Source organism: Cimex lectularius, unplaced genomic scaffold, assembly GCF_000648675.2.
Source record: "Cimex lectularius strain Harlan isolate CLEC.00 unplaced genomic scaffold, Clec_2.1 scaffold312, whole genome shotgun sequence".
NCBI lineage: Eukaryota > Metazoa > Arthropoda > Insecta > Hemiptera > Cimicidae > Cimex > Cimex lectularius.
In genome coordinates this window covers 60,239-81,601 of record NW_019392856.1, presented here as the reverse complement: position 1 = coordinate 81,601, position 21,363 = coordinate 60,239, and the positions used below count along the sequence as shown (strand labels likewise).

Sequence of the window (21,363 nt, the reverse complement as noted above, 5' to 3'; positions counted from 1 at the left end):
GATCTGGTTACTGACTCTCTGCTTTTACTTGTATATTATGTCGTTATTTTAAAAAGCTAGCCTTTTGTTAGTACCTCAGGTTGTCAATTTAAGAATAGATACACAACATACAATACATAACATATATATCGCCACAAACATAAAAGTCTGGTCGCATTCACTCCCCCAGAGTACTCGATATTCCTCGGGGCGGGGTAAATAACCCCTTCCTTTCACGCAAATAAATTACATTCATCCTAATGTATTAACACAAACACGACACAAACACTTCAGACACAACACAAGCACAGCACAAACACACATAAACTATATACATTTGAAGATCCCTATAGCCCTGAGGTACCGTACAGCGATTTGTGCCCGCTGCGTGCCCCAAGACTACGCACAGGTCCTATGATATTCCAAAATATTGATATGCAGTATTAATACGTTCTAATATGCAATGATCGATCTGCAGTACTAGTATGTTCAAATATGCAATGATATACAGTATTAATACGTTCAAATATGCAATGATCCGATCTGCAGTATTAGTATGTTCAAATATGCAGTACTAAAACGTTACAATATGCAATGATATACAGCATTAATACGTTCAAGTATGCAGTGTTATGCAGTATTAATACGTTCAAATGTGCAGTAATAATACGTTAAAATATGCAATGATAAGGAGTATTAACAGGTTCAAATATGCAATGTTATGCAGTATTAATATGTTCAAATATGGAGTATTAATACGTTCAAATATGCAATGTAGTATTAATATGTTAAAATATGCAGTATTAGTATGTTAAAATATGCAATGATATGCAATATTAATACGTTCAAATATGCAATGATCGATATGCAGTATTAAAACGTTACAATATGCAATAATATGCAGTATTAATATGTTCATATATGCAGATATGCAGTATTAAAAAGTTACAATATGCAATGATATACAGTAATAATACGTTCAAATATGCAGTGTTATGCAGTATTAATACGTTCAAATGTTCAGTATTAATACGTTAAAATATGCAATGATATGCAGTATTAACACGTTCAAATATGCAATGTTATGCAGTATTAACACATTCAAATATGAAATGTTATGCAGTACTAATATGTTCAAATATGTAATGTTATGCAGTTTTAATACGTTCAAATATGCAGTATTAATTCGTTCTAATATGCAATGATATGCAGTATTAACACATTCAAATATGCAATGTTATGCAGTATTAATATGTTCAAGTATGTAATGTTATGCAGTTTTAATACGTTCATATATGCAGTATTAATTCATTCTAATATGCAATGATATGCAGTATTAACACATTCAAATACGCAAAGTTATGCAGTATTAATACGTTCAAGTATGTAATGTTATGCAGTTTTAATTACGTTCAAATATGCAGTATTAATATGTTCAAATATGCAATGATATGCTGTATTAATACGTTAAAAAATGCAATGATATGCAGTATTAATACATTCAAATATGCAATGATCGATCTGCAGTATTAGCATGTTTAAATGTGCAGATATGCAGGATTAATATGTTAAATGTGCAATGATATGCAAAGAGTAATTCTGAAAAATGACAATTTCACTGTTCATTAAATATTTTAGGAAATAGTACTGTTAATACACCAATAACCAATGGACCAATAAATTTGAGCAAATACCAAATCTTGTTATCTTTATAAAATAATAATAAATAAAAAAAATTAAACCTTTTGATAAGAATAATAGTAGACATCTCTGACAATAATTTCCAAGAAGAAAATAGTAAATTTTATTAATGAATCTGTACAACCTAATATTAAATATTAGGTGTAAACTGAATTCTACAAAAGGTTCGCAACCGTTGTTACAAAAAAAAAATTTTAATCAGCCATTGTGGTTACATAGGTTTATAATTTACAAACCATTTCTTACTCAACAGTAAAATTTAAATTCATCCGTCACAGTTAATTGTTTAAATTAATAAATAAAAAACTTATAGTTCCAATGACCAGTATTTACAACTTCCCTAGAGGAAACCCCCATTAATGATTCTTAACCATCCGCATTCAGTGCATTTATTGCTCATGTAGTTGGTAACTCATTTGCACCAAACCATTTTTGTCATAAATGAGCTAGCTTAGGGAAAATAGGCAAAAAGTGGTGTAGGTCCTCCCCTCTGCATAGAGGCCACCAGCCTAACTGAGTGAACGGTAGATAGGAAAGAATGTACTTTAAGAATGAGAGAGTGAATGAGTTTGAATAACAGTATGCATTTAGTTGACCTATCTGTTGAAAGTACCCAAAGGTCAACCTCAGTGGCTGGACAGATGAGACCAAGGTCTGACCCTGGGCTGTCAGTGGCATTCTCAAGGCCTGCCGGTAATTCATTGTAAAGTACAAACGCTGGAATTGCTGGTGGACTGAAAGAAGTGATAAGCTCACTCTGAACAAGTGTGTGAATACATTTACGTGTGTTCATACTTGAGTTTATATAAATAATCAGTTAAAGTATGGATTTTGTTTCGATCCTTAAGACAATGCATTATGATGTTCTAAATATTCTTTAGTTTTGCCAGTTACTTAGTCGGAGAATTGCCCGACTTAAAGACTTCTTAAGTAGGCTAAAAAATTTCATTTCTCCTATTCAATGTTTAGCCAGTTTAATATAATACCAATTATATTTATAGGTAAATATTGTAATAATTGTTATAATTTTTGTTTTATATTAAATATACGTTTGATTTGAAAATTAAATATTCAAGTTAAAAAATGTGATAAGTAATTTTAAAAAATCATATGCATTGTCTGCAGGTTGAATAACGTTTGTTAGCTCATAGCTGACTGGAAAAAATAGGGTATTTAAAAGTGTAATTTTTTCATGATTTATTTATTATTACATAAACATCTTGTGTATAATAATAATAATAATAATGATACCATCACATGCACTTTATTTGGTTTGCTTTTCACACTCTTGAAATTAAATCCAAACAATTTATTAGATAAGAACATTCAAGAGATTATTTTTCAAAACGACTATTTATTAAACCTATAAATTTTAAAAATAATTGTCATAAATATGTGTTTGCACACACACCTTGTTTTAGGTAAAAAAAAAAAGTCTACTTATAATTTAGGCCAGCAAATAATTTTTATTTAAAGAAAATTTGTTTTTAAATAAAATTAATAATTCATAAAAATACAGTCTGCAATACATATTAAAAATCAATGGTGATATGTGCTCTTCAGATGTGTCTTTATTTATAAATAATAATTGTAAATAAATAAAAATTGCTGATAAAAGTTAATAGATTTATAAAATACTAATGGCTGCTAAAAAAAATTCAATAAATCAAGAGTAGCCTGTTAAAAAACAAGAAAAAAAAGGTACCAGAAAAGTTTAAAAAACAGTTAACAATATAGTTATAACACCTATTTACTTTATAGACATTTTAAATAAATATTGATTCATTTTTATCCTCACAGCAATACAGCAAATTTGTGGAATGAATTGATCTGGCAAATAATTTATGAATTAAGTTCATTAATAAATAAAGTTTAAAAAATATATATATTTTCAATTGTAGTTAAAACACTATTTGATAAATTAAACTATTTACAAATTTCCCTCTTTTGATATAAACCACAAGAAAATTTTTCTTAAATACTATTATACACTTAAATACTTGTTCTTTAATTTGAATATCTGCAACAAGGAGTTATTTACAGAGAGCATTACTTTCGTAAAGCTTTTCTATTCAGCTGAATTCGTTGAAAGCGAGCAAACAGCCGACTGCACCAAAATAACCCTTGAACATGTTATATAATTAGTTTTAAATTTTAAAAAAAATTAACAGCCAGTAATCACCTCATGCTCTAGAAACAAAGCTTTGAGAGTGCCTTTAGACCAATAGTCCATGGCATAGGCCAGTAATTTCATAGAAATAGGATTTACTCGTAGGAAGTTACCAACAAAAACAACCTAAAAGTAACAATAATAAAATTATTAATTGAGCAATTTCAATATTAAAAGTTGAATTGCAAACCTTATTGATTTTTTCATTGAGTGCACACATTCTAGCAATTGAACCTATGTTATTTGTTATTGTGACAAGTGTAGCACGTGCGAGGTCATTTTTAGTCACATTTTCACGTCTTTCTTTAGAATTCATGTGCCCAAAACTGAAAGAAAATTTAGTTTAAAATCTTCCATTATTTCAAATTTTCTACATTTAACCATAAAAAGTAACAAATTTCTTTGAATGTACAAACCTGCTGGCGACCAGTTCCCCAGGAAGACCAAACCTTGTGTAATCACCTCCATAAATATCCTTAACTAATTTGTCAACCTTTGTGTTATCCCCAATTGTTGCCAGTTCTATCGCTTCTTCAAATGTACTACAGCCAGTCAGTAGACAGCACAAACCCAAAAATGTCCCACCGCCCAAACTGTAAAATTAATTAATGATTACAAACTATACATGTTCAATTGTTAAAGAAAAATAATTAGGGAAAGGTGTTTGTATATGAATCGAAGATAAGGTAGAGCAAGAGGAATGGGAAGATAATGGATGTTTCACCCTTGCGAAGGGAAGGGAGTGGTGCCAAAGCCCCTTTGCCCTGCCTGACCCTTCGCCCTCTCACCCATGACATAAGGACCTATGCTCTGAGGATTGGGGTTTCCTAGGAGTGGACTGGTCCCCAAAAAATTAGAAACATACCTTGTGCCAGATATTCTTTTGTAGCTGTGAGGCCCATATACAGCAAGTACACTTACGCCAGAGCCAATGTTTACAATCTAAATGTTGTGATAGATATAATTATTACAGAAAATAAATATACACAGGTTTTTTAATACGCACAATAAACGGGTAAGGATTACTGAAGTCATAGCCTTCTTTTTTACACCTTTCTTCTTCTGTAGGATGTGACCAATAATAGACTTCTCGGGGGTTGTTAAGTTCTACAAAGAGCATGCCGCTGATGAGCGAATCGAGCTCGTCGAATTTGGCAAGCCTCATATTTACTTCCTGCAACCATAAAATCTCTTATAAACTGTTGCAAATCGTGACCCAGAGATTTGGGCATCTTTTTTACCTACACTAGCAAAGATGTCTTCAAATTTGTAGGCACCACCTCCTGTGGCACAGACTGTTGTTATCAAAGTTGCCATCCCTTGTTTTTTCGCTAGAGATAAAAAATTCTTCATTTCTGACGTAGGAAACCGTATAAAATGCACGGATCCCCTCCGCCCTCCGATTTCGACATTATCCATCTATAAAAAAACAAACAATTAAAATCTCTATCAGCTATCAGTCAGTTAACGATAAAATGACTTCAAAAACAATAGAAACATGTTTAAATAAAACTTTCAAACAAAAATATTAATTAACGACTTGGAATTATAATAAGTCATATGCAGTTTCTCAACATCAGTCACCTTTATTATCTTAATTCGGACAAGATAAAATAATAATTGGATTAAATTATGATTAAAATAATGAGGAGATGCCAAACAAACAAGGATATTTACTTAAAATTTAACTACAAACAGTTTTGACCACTCCTTACAACTCCTACAAATTATTTAACTTCAAAGAGATTTATTACAAGGAGAATTATGTTGAGATTTTGCAAGGACTAAAACTTTTTTTTGTATAAAATAATGAATTATATTAAGTGGTAATTTTTTTTTTTTTTTTTTTTTAATTGAACATCAATGGGACAAGGCCATAATTACAACCTATAGAAAACTACTGGAAACAAATGTATAAAAGGGTAAAAATACTACCTGAAATAAAACTAAGAACGGAAAAACCAGGAGAAATAATATTCATTCATGTTTCAAAAAAATAGAAAAAAAAAACAGAATAAATACAAACACAGGTAACACAGCAGGAATAGTAGCTTTGTGAAAGATGAAGGTAAAATAGAGAAGGTTCAATAAATGGAATAAAAGCAATTGGTAGGAAGAGCAGGAATAAAATTCAGGTTAAAGGTATATTGTCAAAAACAAAATATTTAAAATAAAAGTGCAGATTTTATACAAAGACCAAACAAAAATGTAGAAAATAGAATGAAAATAATACTAAAACTAAGCATATATAAAAGAACATATATATACTACATAGTATAAATTCAATTTAGTAGGCAATTTTGAACATAATTTTTAATCAAATGTTTTAATATACAAGCAAATAATCCTTTTAATTGTTAATGAATCAATTTGCATTGAAGTTAAACAGTATGTAAAAAAATTTGTTCTTTCCTTTTTAAAAAAAATTTTTTTTTAATAATAAAAATTTAAAATCCTTTTAATTAATAATGAAGTATGCATGATTCATTTGCGTTGAAGTTGTACAGTTTGTTAAAAAAATTTAAACCTTTTATTTGATAATGAAGTTTGCATGATTCAATTTGCATTGAAGTTGTACCGTATGTTAAAAAATATGATAAATTATTTAATCACTCAATATCAACGAAAGATGATATGGCTAATGAGTAAATCAGTTTTTTTGTGGTTTTTTTTTTTTTTAAATTATTAATTCACGTGATTTTATCAAGAGAGTTGATTTAATTTTTTTGTATATACTATCTTATCAACTGAACCATTAAAAAACTTCACCTGAAGATGTATATCGCGATGTCCTGTTTTCCCATATGCCGAATTTTTCGTTAAATACCTCCTAATGTTTTTCAGAACTTCGACCTCTTCGTTTTCTTCATCCGGCGTTATGTCTTTCGGTTCAAAATACACCAATTTCGTGAGAGTGCCACCGATATCCATACCGAACCAAGGCATACCTATAGACAAAATATTTCAGGTTCAAAATGGGATTAATAACTTAGCGACTGGGAATCGTCAAGGTTTTCTGTTGTTTTTCAAGCCGACAGTGCCACTGCCAAGGACATGACAGGCATTTTAAAGAAATTACATAAATTTACATAGATACACTTACATTTGATAGGTAAACCCTCCATGTGATATACCAACCTTGATACTGGCAAAGAAACAAGCAAAAGAAAAACTGGAGAGGGCGAGTAATTGTGAGAAATACGCCGTTAGCTCAATTCCATTGTTTGGCTTTTATACCCATTAAATAGAGAAAAAAGTTAACGAGAATAAAATAACTTAATATTAGAGAGAATCCCTCTTTTTAATCGTATATTATCAATCATTTTTTCAAATGTTACAATTAAAATGTTTTATCGATTGGCTAAAACTCAGCTTAAAAACTGAGACTTACCATTTTGTTAAGGTAAATAATTAAGATTATGTTTGAACAACTTTTGTTTTTTGATTGGGATTTCTACAGGATATTTGCTTAAAACTATAAGAACATGACAGATAAGTAAAATAATTCCTGTCATATTGGGAGGGGGGGGGACATTCCATCCATGGTAGAAGAGGTCAAAAGGTCATCTTATAACACTTTTTCAAAATTACTCTCAATTAAAATCCTATGGATTATGCTGGAATTCAAACCCAGACCTTTAGTATGGCAAGTACGAGTTGGATCCCCTAACAACCTGGCCACTAAGTACCCAACACAACATATATAAGCTTACTTTATTATATAACTGAAAAAATATACGATTGTAATTAAATGTCTATGTTATGCTGTCCAACCTGTACTTTATACTTCATATATAATTACAAAAATGTATTCAGACTTAACAGCTATGAAATGCTATTATCTGCTGTTAAAATTATTGTTATTATGTAGAGATTCAACACCCTCATCAATCAAGGAATCATTTTATTGCCTATTATCATTATTATTAATATATTTAGTAGGAGACTCGGTGGCCGAGTGGTTAGGATGTCTAACTATTTGGGACACTAGCACTTCCTTGATTCGAACCCCCTTTTTTTAATGGATTACATATGAAAAATATATTCTAAAGTGGTTTGACCCCTCGTCTGCGACACGAATAGCTGGAATTTAAGTCCTCCCTTTTACATTGCTTTACTTAATAAATTAAAAAATAAATACACAACAAACAATATAAATTAGTCAATTGTATATAAATTATGAGAGTATAAGTAAGCTTGTATTCACCTAACATTTTTTTAAATTACAAAAGCAAAAATTGAAGGCAAAGGATGATAAGAGTGAGATTTTTTTTAAACTAACAAAATTATACTCACATGGATATTCAATGGCCTCCAGTGTATTTTTCCCATTAGGTATTGTCCCACTGGCCATTCTTAGACCATCACACACTTTACAGCTTCTTGGAGCCATCTGGAATTTATAAAAATAAATATAAATTTCTGTGAAGAGTAATTACTAATTATAATTATTGAGGTGATTAAGAGGAAAAACTACATATAACAATTTTTAAAGGTTTTTTTGAACAGAGAATAGTTTGATATATGCATTTTTGTATTTAAAAAGAAATAAATAATAGTATAGATTTTTTATACATCTCTTTTATTCATCTTGTAAGCAAGACTTACTGGTTAATATTAAATATGAAAAGTCCTTACAGCAACGTGTGTAAAAACTTACCGCCAGAACGTATCGGTTTTTATCACAATTATGTAAACTACAAAAATATCACGACAGATTTTAATCGATGATAGTACCTAATATCGTTCACAACCAAATGCAGGGATACAATTAAAGTTCAAATACCTGAGTGTCACAACCCGAACGATTGTATTGTAATGAACCATTCACATCCCCAACCATTTCGAGGTCTTGACACATATCCTGCCGTTAAAGAAATGAGATTAAGAAAAGATAAAAAAACCCTTAAGAAGGGAAGGGGGAAATTAAGAGAGGGAGTTGTCTTCGGGAGAACAATAATCATTGAATGTACAAAAATCAATGAGAAAATGTTTCCACTTATTATTTGTGTGTTGAAATGGTTGAAAATAAAATACAACCAAAAACATTATATAAATTTGTCAGGGATCCATTTAAATCACATTTTTAATATCAATGATATGTTAATTTAATGTAAGGCAAGAATAAATTTTAAAAAAGTGTCCTCAAATAAAAATTATTTACTGATTTAAATAATCTCAATCAATTTAATAAGCGGTTAAATTTGCTTTAACTGCTTTTTAATTAATAAATGATTTTTTGATTTATTAAACAGATTTTTATATCAGTTTAAATTTGCTTAAACAGTAAATCCCAACAACCATTTTATAAAAGTCAGCTCCTACAATAATAATAAAAAAAGAGTTAAATTATACATAATGTAATTTCCAAGTCTATTTGGCACGAACTGATTTGTGAACAATGTACATGAATAAATCAAATAGTATACGAATGGAACAATCGCTGTACCACCCACTGATACAATTGCGAATCTAACAATGACAACAGTACTTATATTTAAATTTCAAGTAGCATGTATAAATTGAAATGGTAATATATTGTTGAGTTACTTTTAATTGAGGAAAAAAATTTTAAATAATTTTTTGACAAAAATAACCCCTTTTTGAAAATTAAACAATTGAATGAAACAATCGGGTGGTTAAAGCAGTTTCAAACATAGATGGAAACTTAATTTCATGATTCTGCAATATTGTTAATTAGACAAGTAACTATTTTCGATCCTTTTTAAAAAGATAATTCCTACTCACAGTAAGTTGTTTTCAACGATCCAGATTTCGAGCTTTTAACTCATCATCAGATTGAAGGAGTTCTACAACCACCTCTCTTGACATGAATGGCAAATGTGAACCCCACCGATCCCCCACTAAGCTCAAAGCTCGAAATCTGGATCATTGAAAACAACTTACTGTGAGTAGGAACTTTCTTTTTTAAAAAGGATTGAACACCGCACTCACTCCACCATTCATCATTTCAAGTAACTATTTGGTCATGTACATTGCTAGGATTTCCCTCGGCAGCTCAAAACAACTTCAATTCACTGCTTACTCATTCATCAAATATTTTTAACTATTGCCCAAATCAAAAATTTGCTTAAAAAAGCAGAACCTGTGCCAATGAGATTAAAAGGCTACATATAATTAAGAGAAGAATAGCCATATACTTAAACAGTTAGGCAGTGCAGTGGGCAATTACCGCATCGATAGTAAAACCCAGAGTCATTTGAGATTGCATAGGGCCCACTCAGACATTGGGGAAAACGATAAAATTACCCTAGATCCATTGGTCAATGATTGAAAATAAATCCTCCATTCAATGAGAATGTAGCCCAGAACAGACACATGTGAAAAAGTGAAAAAATCAAAGGACCTTGCAGAAATTGACAACATAACATAGGACATGTTAGGACTGGAATAATAGTTGGACTGCTAACTGGACACTGCAGATTCCGGAGGCATATGCATAGCTTATGCAGATTGCCCAGGAAGAAGAAGAAACAGTGAAACACGTCCTCTGTAGATGCAAAGGAGTCCTACTCCTTGGAGAGGAAAAGCCATTAATTAATCAAGAGCTCTAGACAACAATGTAGATTCACAAAAAATTGAGATATGCAGGTCATAGAAGGCCGACTCCTACTTTAATCTTAATCTTAGGTTAATATGAGATTTCTGGAATTTCTAAAAGGTAGAGGTGGGACCCCCCACTCTATTGTCTTATGCTTCCCAGGCTTGGGGCTATCAGTGGTATGATGTAATTGAAACCCTGCAATGTCATCATCTGTAAAGTTGATCACCTCCCTTCTTTTAACCTTAATTATATATGTAAATTCAATTGACTACATTTCCATTTACATTAAAATTACACCTCCTATGTCTGTAAGGTCCTAAACCTTCGTAGAATTGATTAGGTTTCGTGGTCCGATTGACCAAATAAATTCTTTTCAATTAATTAATTTTTAAGTAAGGTTTTTAGTCGAGATAAAAAAGTCAGTGGCACGAGCGGTATTCGAACCCACAACCTTCGACTAAATACGCTGCTGCTCTATCACTTGAGCTATTGTGACTTCGACCCACTCGGACACCAACTTCCCACCTCGACCCCACCTTTTTAATTTTCCCTCCTTTTTTGCCATTTTTCAAATGTCGTGTAATCTATTTGATTCTCGGCAACAAATGAAATGGCCACGGAAGCTTTATTTCTCTCAACCTTACTTAAAGATTAATTAACTGGAAACTTCCTGGAATTATAACACTAGAGGTTATTAGTTCCAATTTCCACTCTACAACATAAAATTTCATATAAAAAGGGGAAATTACAACTTCCTTGCAATGGAAGTGACTGATTACTGATTTATAAAAGTTGGTATTCACATAAGCTTTAGTGCCCTTACCAAACATGTCTGTAATGTTTGTTTTTAAACCTAATAATTCGATGGTTGCAAACCATAGCCACAATGTGCTTTGTATTGTACTATAGTTATGTTATAATTTTTTTTTATTTGTTTATTTAATTAAGTACTTTTTTCATTCATTCAAGGCAGAATGCTAAACCTCCTATTTATTCAGCATACTACTGTTCTAAGCCTGACATAATCCTTTCTCCATTTGGCGATGATGCCATTCTCACATCAAATCAAGTCCTAACCATTGTTCTTAGTAAACTCATTTAATAGTCATTGAACCCTGGGTCTTCACGTCATGAAGGTCAATGCCGCCAAAAGTCAATATATAACTTTTACTCCTGGGTATTCTTCCCTCTCTTATCTTTCCTGGGTCTCCTCTATTGACTCGAGGCCTAATTAAATTCTCTTCACTAAAGATGGTGTGATGCTCAAATGCATTTGAGTGAAATATAAGTTAGACACGGTAAAGTGATCAGTGTCAATCAGTTCAACTAATTAAATTTATTATATACTTTAGTTATTCAGATATCGTGATATATCTGATTGTTCAGATAATATTATATACAAAGAATAGACTTTGATGTGAATCCTTTATCAACTTTTCACGATAGAAAAATCAGACGGTGTGTTCTGGCCATACATTGTAACTTCAAACACACAGAAGTTCAATTTAACGTCTTAAGAAAAACCACTAATGCCTCTTAATAAATATTTACAGTTGTAAATTTTATTCTAATTCTGAATATTAAACAAGTGTGCATGTTTTATTAAATACACCATATATACAGGGTGAATTGCTACTCGTGCTACAAACTTCTCCAGTAGATTCTTCACCCTAAAATGAACAAAAAAGTTCATATTGTCCATGGTCCGATTGTCAACCATTTCAGAGTAATTTCGCTTTTTATCGATTTTGAAAGATATCACGTCCTGGCGTCGGAAAATCGTGATATCTTTTAATCTAAACATTTCTCTGAAAATCTAATAGCACCGTTGAAATTCCCGTTAATTTTTCAATAAGAAGATGACGGTGGCAAAATGTTTGGGCTAATTTTTTGTGTTTTATTTCAGCCAGAACTACAAAAAGAGTGGAAAATTGTGTAAATCGGAAAGTGTATAAAGTAATCCAGAGTTTCTAATTTTAGTCTCAGAAGGCAGCAAATTTGAGGAAAACTACCTGATTTAATAACGCTTCCAACGCACTCGTCATTTTCTTATTTAGTGGTTGTGAGACCAAGATGTTGATGACAAAAAGAGAAAAAATGGTGGTTCAAGGATTGCTAATGTTTGAGAGTGACTTGCTACTCGTGCTACAAACTTCACCAGTAGATTCTTGACCCTAAAATGAACAAAAAAGTTCATATTGACCATGGTCCGATTCTCAACCATTTCAGAGTAATTTCGCTTTTTATCGATTTTGAAAGATATCACGTCCTGGCGTCGGAAAATCGTGATATCTTTTAATCTAAACATTTCTCTTAAAATCTATAAGCACCGTTGAAATCCCCGTTAATTTTTCAATAAGAAGATGAAGGTGGCAAAACGTTTGGGTCTTTCTTCCTTGACCTTCTAGCTGTTTGTAAACTTCTTAAGCATTACATACTAAATGGGCATTAAATTAAATTAAAAAATTTCAATGGAATTATGATTTTGATTCTCTCTAAAAATTAACGGGGATTTCAACGGTGCTTATAGATTTTAAGAGAAATGTTTAGATTAAAAGATATCACGATTTTCCGACGCCAGGACGTGATATCTTTCAAAATCGATAAAAAGCGAAATTACTCTGAAATGGTTGAGAATCGGACCATGGACAATATGAACTTTTTTGTTCATTTTAGGGTGAAGAATCTACTGGAGAAGTTTGTAGCACGAGTAGCAATTCACCCTGTATAATAAAATAATTACTACAAAACAAAATTAATACAAGTACCAAATAAATAAATAAAACTTACATCTGTTCACAAAGGAAAAGCTAAAAACTTGTAGATCTACTTATTCCAGTGTTTTAGATATTTTAAGCTTCTTCAACTACTGTAAAATCTTTCGGTAAACAGCAACTTATAAGGAGGAGGTGAGAATAATGCTCCATGTGTCCAACAGAAGAGCATTCCAAGAATTGTAATTTACAAAGAGATTATACTAGAATAAAAGCTATTCAAATTGTAACAATGCATCAATAAGCTCAAGGGTAGACTTTAGACACAATACTGAAATACAATAAGACATTGTTCAAGTTCATTTACATGATTGTATGAAACTCTAAAAAGTTATTAAATGTATAATATATTGTTACATTAATAAGTTACATCACTGTCTCAAATTTTAAAGTGAATTTATTACATTCTATCTAGAAAATTTTCAGGCAAAATTTAATAAGACAGAACAAGCATAATAATTTTGGGTTTTTTTTCTCAAAACATGTTTTAAAGTATTTGGTTCTGAAAAACAATTTGATAATTATCGTACATCTATCATTTTTGTTTCCACTCCAACCGTTTAATATTTAGAGATGTAATTTTAACAACTCTGTGTTAAAAATCCACTGAAATCAATTTAAAATGTTGATTTTTTTTAAATACTTATTTTTTAAATCAACAATAAAAAATTTGTAGGAGAACAATTACTGAGGCTATCGTCAAACCGATTGCAGCATAAATGTGCTACTGTGGAAGGGAAAAAAACTGTGAAAAGTGATAGCTACAATCTAGCGATGACTGGCAATGACCTTTCAACCTGGGCTGATTAATTAATACCATCATAACTAAAATCTTCTCAATACAGGCAAAGCATCCGACTACAGTGTAATTATTTATAAGCATAATGACACTCCTATGTAGTTATATAACATCACCAAGGGGCACTACAATTACTGAGATTGATGTAAAGAACAGACTTTGATTAGTTTTGCCCTTGAATTTTTGTTTTCTTCTTTGACCGCTGAAAATACAGATGACATTTAATAAGGGAAGAAATGCCGATACTTAAGACAACACTTGTCAGACTTCCAGATACTTCAGAAACAAATAACTCCATCTGATAGGAAAAGTACAGATGATAAAGTTTCTTTTCTTACGCCACTCAGTATCGAACTATCCTGACAAAAACAATCTAATATTGCCAAGGTACGATTTCTGTATCTAAAATTACTCAATGTAAATCAGTTTTTGATTTTGATAATTAACTTATCAGTTCTTATTGGAACTCAGGATTCTTCATCAATCCTTCTAGAAATAAATCCTCTTATTGGTAATTTATAAGTTACAATTAATTAAGGTTTTTAGTTGAGATGAAAAACCTTAATTGTAATGTATTAATTGGTCAAGCAGACCACCAAATTAGTGAATGTAATTTATAAGGTTAACAAATATGAACATCTTACAATATTGAAAGTTATGGTTTTTCAAAACATAGTTATGTTTTTTAAACATAATCAATATAAGAGTTAAATTTATAGTGAATGAAATTAATCATTCATCCTCAAGTGGTTATTACCCATCCCAGAAGATGCTAGCAACAGTAACAATATTACGTAGTTATAACAAAAATAAATAAACATACTAAATTCTTGAAAAAAATTATTAATTTCATAGAGTTGAAAATTGTTAAGGGATGTGGTAATCTGATGGCTGGAGAATCAGACTCTCAGCTGTCACCGGTCACGGTCATGGTTTTGACTGCCATTGCCATGATTTTTGGTTGTCATTGCCCCTGGAATTTTTGACCCATCCCCCTACCACAAAATATTTTATTAAAAATACTGAGGCTTGGCTAAATGTGTACCCAAGACACCATTAAAACAATAATAATAATAAATAAATAAACTTCCCCCTACTTCAACCTAACCCAACTCATGCACCCTCCAAAATAAGATGAAAATGAAATAAATTTGTGTTTCCACTTCAAAAACAAATTCATGTTAAAATGGTATTGCTTTCTCAATATTGATTAATTTTCAAATCACAAACCTATTCTGGAGTAAAATCCTTTATTCATTGTCACAAAAATTTCTAAAAATTGATACATTGCTAAAAAAAAGGTTAAATATTTAAATATATCAATTCTTTATAATTATAGAATTACAATTACAGTGACTAAGTATTTCCTTAAAAACAATAGCATTTATTTACTTATCGAAGTAATATAGAGGCCTTTCTATTTACTTTTAGTTATTTAATTAATGTTTTTTAATATTTGCTAAATGAATCAAATTTGATAAAATCAATATTATCAATTAAGTTATTACATTTCAATAAGGTGCACAATTATGTTGCAATTTAAACATTCTAAGAATGTATTTGAAGAATTTCGAAACAATCCAAAATCTCAAAACAAGGCAGAAATGACTTACCACATTTATTGAGAAGTCTTGGCTAAAAGTTTCAAGAAATTGACACAACCGCTATAAATGCACAAGAAAAATTCTATCAAACTATCTATAAAATAAACAATAAATAAAGGTCAACCTTTCGAGTAATGAGTCAACATGTCAGCACTTTATCCGTGGGGCTACCAATGCTCAATAAAGCATTTCTGAATGAATTAGAAAATTATGTTGCAAAGCTTATCTTCTAGGCTATATAAAAATTTTGGAACACAGAATATCAAAACGAGGCAGGATATCCGTCACATTTATTAAAAAATTTTGATTAGAAGTTTACCTTCCGGAATAAATTGAAAGAAAATTTGCAAAATGATAACAAACAATATAAAATTATCTAGCTATCAAGCATATCAATTAAGTTCACGTATATAGGTTTTCAAAAATTATAAATAAAATGCAATATGTAGATAGATTAAATCAAAGTAAAACTTCTCAGCGTAATAAACATTTTTGTATAAGCACAAAAAACAAACAATAGACTACAAATGCAAGCCAAACAATAGACTACAAATGCAAGCCAAAAAAATCTGCAGATCAAACGAGACAAAATAAAAGAGAAATCAGTGATCAAGACAACATAAATGTTAAATTATTTGGAGCATAAGAAAATTACCAACGCAGTGCAAAAATGACAACCCATCACTGAAAATATTTGCAAAATGAAATCAAACAAGATATATTCTTGTCTACCCTGACTTATCAATTAAGTTATCCCAAACAAAGTTTTTATAAAATTTTAAATAAAATGCAAAATTAAATCCAAGTAAAACTTCTCGTTTTTTATATTTATTTTGAAACCTGAAATATTACCAGATTGAGGAGAAATTTCCAGCTGTCACATTATTGATCAGTTTCACTAGACGTTTTTACAAAATATTAGTGAATCAAATGGGTAAAAAATAAATAAAGTAAAAAATCATTTAACAGTTATATTCCACAAAGTTAAAAACTTCTAGGCAGTATAAATAAATTCAAATTCAAACCGTTATAAGCATATTTTAGAAAATCTTTGCAAAATACTATCAAACAAGGTAAAACTGTCCAGTCATTAAATTTATCAATTAATGACCATAACAAAGGTTTTAATGTTGCAATCAACTGAAATTAAACTAAAATGTTCCTTTTGTACAAATTTGGTACAATGTAAAATACTATATGAGGCAAAAATGTCAATCAGACAATAAGTTTTGAATTGTGATATTTCTTAGAGAGACATACTCACTGAATATGGCAAAATGCTGAAACATGTCTGACTGACCAATCTGACAAGAATTGGCAGACCAAAATGATCGATAACTATCTAATTACAATTTCTAATAAAGTGTACAAAGAAATGCTATGAAATGGAAAAATTATGTTGCAATTCAACTGAATGAAAGTTAAAACTTCTTGGCTGTACAAATAAATTCAAACACCTTGTAGTACATTTTAGAAAATATTCACAAAATGCTACCAAACGAGATAAAATTGTCTAGCTGTCAAACTTATTAACTAATTGTCCATAATGAAGGTTTTGAATGCAAAATGTTGCAATTCACCTTTTGCATAAATATTTTGAAGCGCGAAATATTATCAAAATGAGGCAGAACTGTCTAGCTGTCACATTTACTGATGAGTTTAGGTAGATGTTTTTACAAAATAATCATAGATAATAAAGTGAATAAGGGAAATACTATCAGATGAAAAAATAAACACAGTATAAAATTATGTTCTAATTAAATTAAATCAATGTAAAACTTAGTTAAGTAATAAAACTTCTTCTATTTTATGCACACCGAAAATGGTGAAATGCTGAAATGTGTCTGAACACCAAACTAGCAAGGATAGGTGATCAATAACAACCAAATTACAATACATTTTGGCTAGTTATGTTTACAAAATATTCATAACTAAAAAATTGTGTCAAAGGCAAGATTCTACCCATGATCTTTGAACAGATACCCAACGTTCTACCACTTGAGCTCTGTGACTTCATTCAAAAAATTGTGTATAATAAATTGAATATGTTTAATAAAAACATTCATTAGTATCCTTTTAGCACTCCAACTCCAAACTTGTCTGGGAGTGTCTAAACTGCCTAATGACTATGGGAAAGCAAAACAAGATTACAACAAAGTGGTTCACGGATATGAAAGCATAGAAGGAAATGAACAGGTTGACCAATTAGCCAAAAAAGGGGCAGCCCTTTCACCCATGAGCCCAGAACCACAACTAAGCACTCTAGAGAGTGTTTGCTAAGTTGAATTGGAAAAATGGATTGAAAAAGAAAAACTCAATCATTGTACAAATGCACCAAGTATGCAAGCTAAGAGCTAAAGCTTTATAAATCTCACAAAACAGAAGGCGAAGTAACTCATCTCTCTCAGCAGGCAGGAGGAGGAAAATTATAAGCCCCTATACCAGCCACTGCCTCTTAACTATCATCTTGGAAGAAATGGATAAAGCAGAGAAGGAAACATGCTGGCTCTGCCAGGAGGAACCAGAGACATCGCCCGTGTACGGTACAACCACTTTGGTAGGATATTTCTCATAACCAAGGAGATCCACAAGAGGAAAGTGCTCAATTTTATTTACTTATTTAACAGGCAGCTGCCCACAACAAATGTAGTATACAGATAAATACTATTCACTGGTAGGTATACTAAACAAATACAATACAATATACATATTTGATAAGGAATTGAGCACTTTCCTGACCTGTTTAGGTCGCAGTGGAGGAGAGAAGTCTTTTGCATGAACCCACAAAAACCCGTTAAAAAATCCTTTGAACATGTTTTAGAATATATCTGCAAAATGCTTTCAAAGCTAAATTGTCAAGATATAATTATCTAGACATCAATCTTTCCAATTAATTGATCGTACAAATGTTTTTCAATGCAAAATATTACAATTAAATTAAATTAAAAATAAATGATTTTAATCTAAATAAAACTTCTACCGTTGTACAGATATTTTGGAACAACACAAAAAATAACCAGTATGAGGCAAAAATGCCTAGGAGTCGAGTATACCTTTTAAAAAGTAAATTTTGTACAGAAATTGGTAGAAAATTTTTTTTATTGAAAGAGAGAAAAAGTTAATATGTGAGTGTGATAAACAAAATGTAATATAAGTAATTTAAATTTAAATATACACATAAGACTATAAAAAAAATGTTTGCATAAAAGCTTATGACTATAGGCTCCTTATAGATGTTTGCATTATTATTAAAGTGCAAAAATGTGCTTTTCGTTTAAATGGTGAGAATAAAATAATCACTCGAATCAAAGAGAATTTCTAAATGTTCCATGTATTTTGTCTATATTTTATATTGTACAATGAAGAAGTTGGGATCACTGATTCACAGAAAGTGACATCTTACTCAATGGGAAAACTCTTCAATCATGTGACAAATTTTGTGAAAAACTATCGAAAAGTGAAGCTGAAAAAAAGGATTTTCTCTTTTATCCTCTCACTCGCTCTATTTCTCCGAGAAAACAACCCTACACCATTAAAACGTCATTCTTTTTAAAATTGTGCAACCTGGAAATTCGTAAGTGAAAAATGTTTACCGCTTCGCAACTACGTGTAGGCAGGCGACTTACCGGCGTTCTTGTGAGTCGTCATTTCGTCGTACCAGTATTTATCAATCCCGGCGGCTTTAGCTCGGACGACAGACCAATATTTAATGAGGTCAAACTCGTGTTGTAATCTTACGGCTGCTATCACCTTCGAAATGCCCTTCAAAATGAATGTTCGCCTTTGATAAGACCGTTTCCGTCATTTCACGGAAAGGCTCTTTCTCATATCAGAAGAGTACGGAAAGGGTCACAGGGTCCGATCCGAGGGGTAAATCCAATTTGCCAACTTTTCCCTCCCGTCTGAGTCTGTGTCTGACTTTCTCTCACCGGCAGACGGATCTGGGTCTGGGCAGTGGGTTACTAGAATCGCAAGTGCGGAGTCTTTCGCTTGTGTCGTCATGTCGCCTCATACTCACCAACTTTCGAATTTCCCGGGCCAGGAGGCCATAAGGAAATAGTAAAATTATCATCTTGATAAAAAAAGCGATTTTGCTCAATTTTCGAATAAAAACAAATTGATGATATTTTCAATCGAATTTGCACCCTTAACTTCGTTTAAATTAGTGCTAAAAAGTTGTAAAAAAACGAAATTAAAGTAAAAATTCCTAACATTACAATATCATTTTTTCCATTGGTATTTTAAAAGACATTCCTATTTACCACAAGATAAAAATAACATGATCGATTATTTCAGGGAGCGGAGTTCCTCAGAGATCTCACTTAGGGCCTCTGTTGTTTCTTGTTTTCATAAATGGCATTTACATTGACCTTAATAATAATTCTCTTTGCACGTTTTAAAGATTTTTAAACCCGTTTCTTTTTATTCTGTTTACAGTTTTAGCTGTATCGACCACTTTTTTTTACTTGCAAATAATCTAGATCTCTGCATAACAATAACAATTGAATTTGTTTTTTATCCAGACCATACCGAGATCTAGATTCTTATTCTTATTCTTACCACTTAATCCTCCAAAATAATTTATATTCTCTTTCTAGGTGTTTCAATGATGATATAAATTCTAAACCTTCAAATTGTTTCTATATCTATAATGCTAACAACTACATTTATACAATCAGTAGCACCAGTCAACATTATAAAGGATATTGTAGGTTGTGATGGAGAGTTGGTGTCCTGGAATGGATCAAAGTCATGATAGCTCAAGTGGTAGAGCAGCAGCGTATTTAGCCAAAGGTCGTGGGTTCGAATCCCGCTTGTGACACTGACTTTTTAATCTCAACCAAGACCTTACATAAAAAGAATAATTAATTGAAAGAAGTGACTTGGTCAATTGACCACTAAAACATAAATGGATTAATTATAAAGGACATAGACAAGAGATAATGTTTAAAACCACATTTTAAGTTTCAGATGTTAAAATTGATGTACACCCAAATACAAAAAACAGGACAATTGTATTTTATTGTTTATTTCAAACTATAAGTATTCTTATGTTATATTAATTACAAAATACACATTTTAATGTAAACCAACTTAAACGAGATCAGAAATTCATGAATTTTAAACAATTATTTAAGTATGATGATTTGAAAGAAAATTCACTATAGCACCGGAGAATGATTTGAAAATAAAACTTTGTACTATTATCAACAGAGAAATTTATTGAATTTTTTTGATATTCTAGATTTTTGTTTTTGGTCACATTTTTACTTATAATAAAGAAGTTGTTAAATTCATCACAGTATTGGTGCATGTTTCTTTGTACAATTTATTCAGTTGGAATTTAGTATTTACCGCAAAGTTTTTTGAGGGTTTTCCCAATGAGTTCATCATACTTTATTAATATCATTTTTCAATATTTTTGCCAAAATTTCTACATCCCCATGAACCGAATCCAATCCTGCTCAATCTTCTCCACTCCATCAACTACCACGAACTACTTGTACCATTCTCCTATCAATAGACTGCACAGTATTAGAAATTAATAATAATATTGACTTCTTCAACAACTTTCTCAACTAGTTCAGAAATTCTTTAATAATATTGGGTTGTCCGGAAAATAATGCAGGATTTTAAGTTTTCATTAAAAAAAATCTATATAAAATATTCTGTTTACGTTTACAGGATTACTCATTTGTATGAATGTCAACACTTATTAATCCTCTTCCAAATGATATTGTTTGTTTACCTCTGTAGCATTCCGCTACTTG

The 21,363-nt window shown here is 31.0% G+C and overlaps 1 protein-coding gene across 4 annotated transcripts; it reads right to left on the bottom strand.

The window, feature by feature from the left end:
- Positions 1–2,862: 2,862 nt before the first annotated feature.
- LOC106661775 (pantothenate kinase 3) lies at positions 2,863–19,573 on the bottom strand. Of its 4 annotated transcripts, XM_024228749.1 has the most exons (11): positions 8,637–8,720; positions 8,511–8,547; positions 8,147–8,243; positions 6,620–6,798; positions 5,096–5,269; positions 4,857–5,024; positions 4,716–4,792; positions 4,267–4,443; positions 4,041–4,176; positions 3,863–3,976; positions 2,863–3,803 (listed from the first exon to the last, which is right to left on the bottom strand). In XM_024228749.1, exons 1-11 carry the CDS (start codon positions 8,675–8,677, stop codon positions 3,753–3,755), a joined length of 1,251 nt encoding a protein of 416 aa, XP_024084517.1. In that variant the 5' UTR covers positions 8,678–8,720; the 3' UTR covers positions 2,863–3,752. The 4 variants fall into 4 exon arrangements, with proteins under 4 accessions (XP_024084517.1, XP_014240889.1, XP_014240887.1 ...); XM_014385403.2 differs by lacking the exons at positions 8,511–8,547; positions 8,637–8,720 and adding an exon at positions 19,186–19,573; XM_014385401.2 differs by lacking the exons at positions 8,511–8,547; positions 8,637–8,720 and adding an exon at positions 19,219–19,573.
- Positions 19,574–21,363: the final 1,790 nt, after the last annotated feature.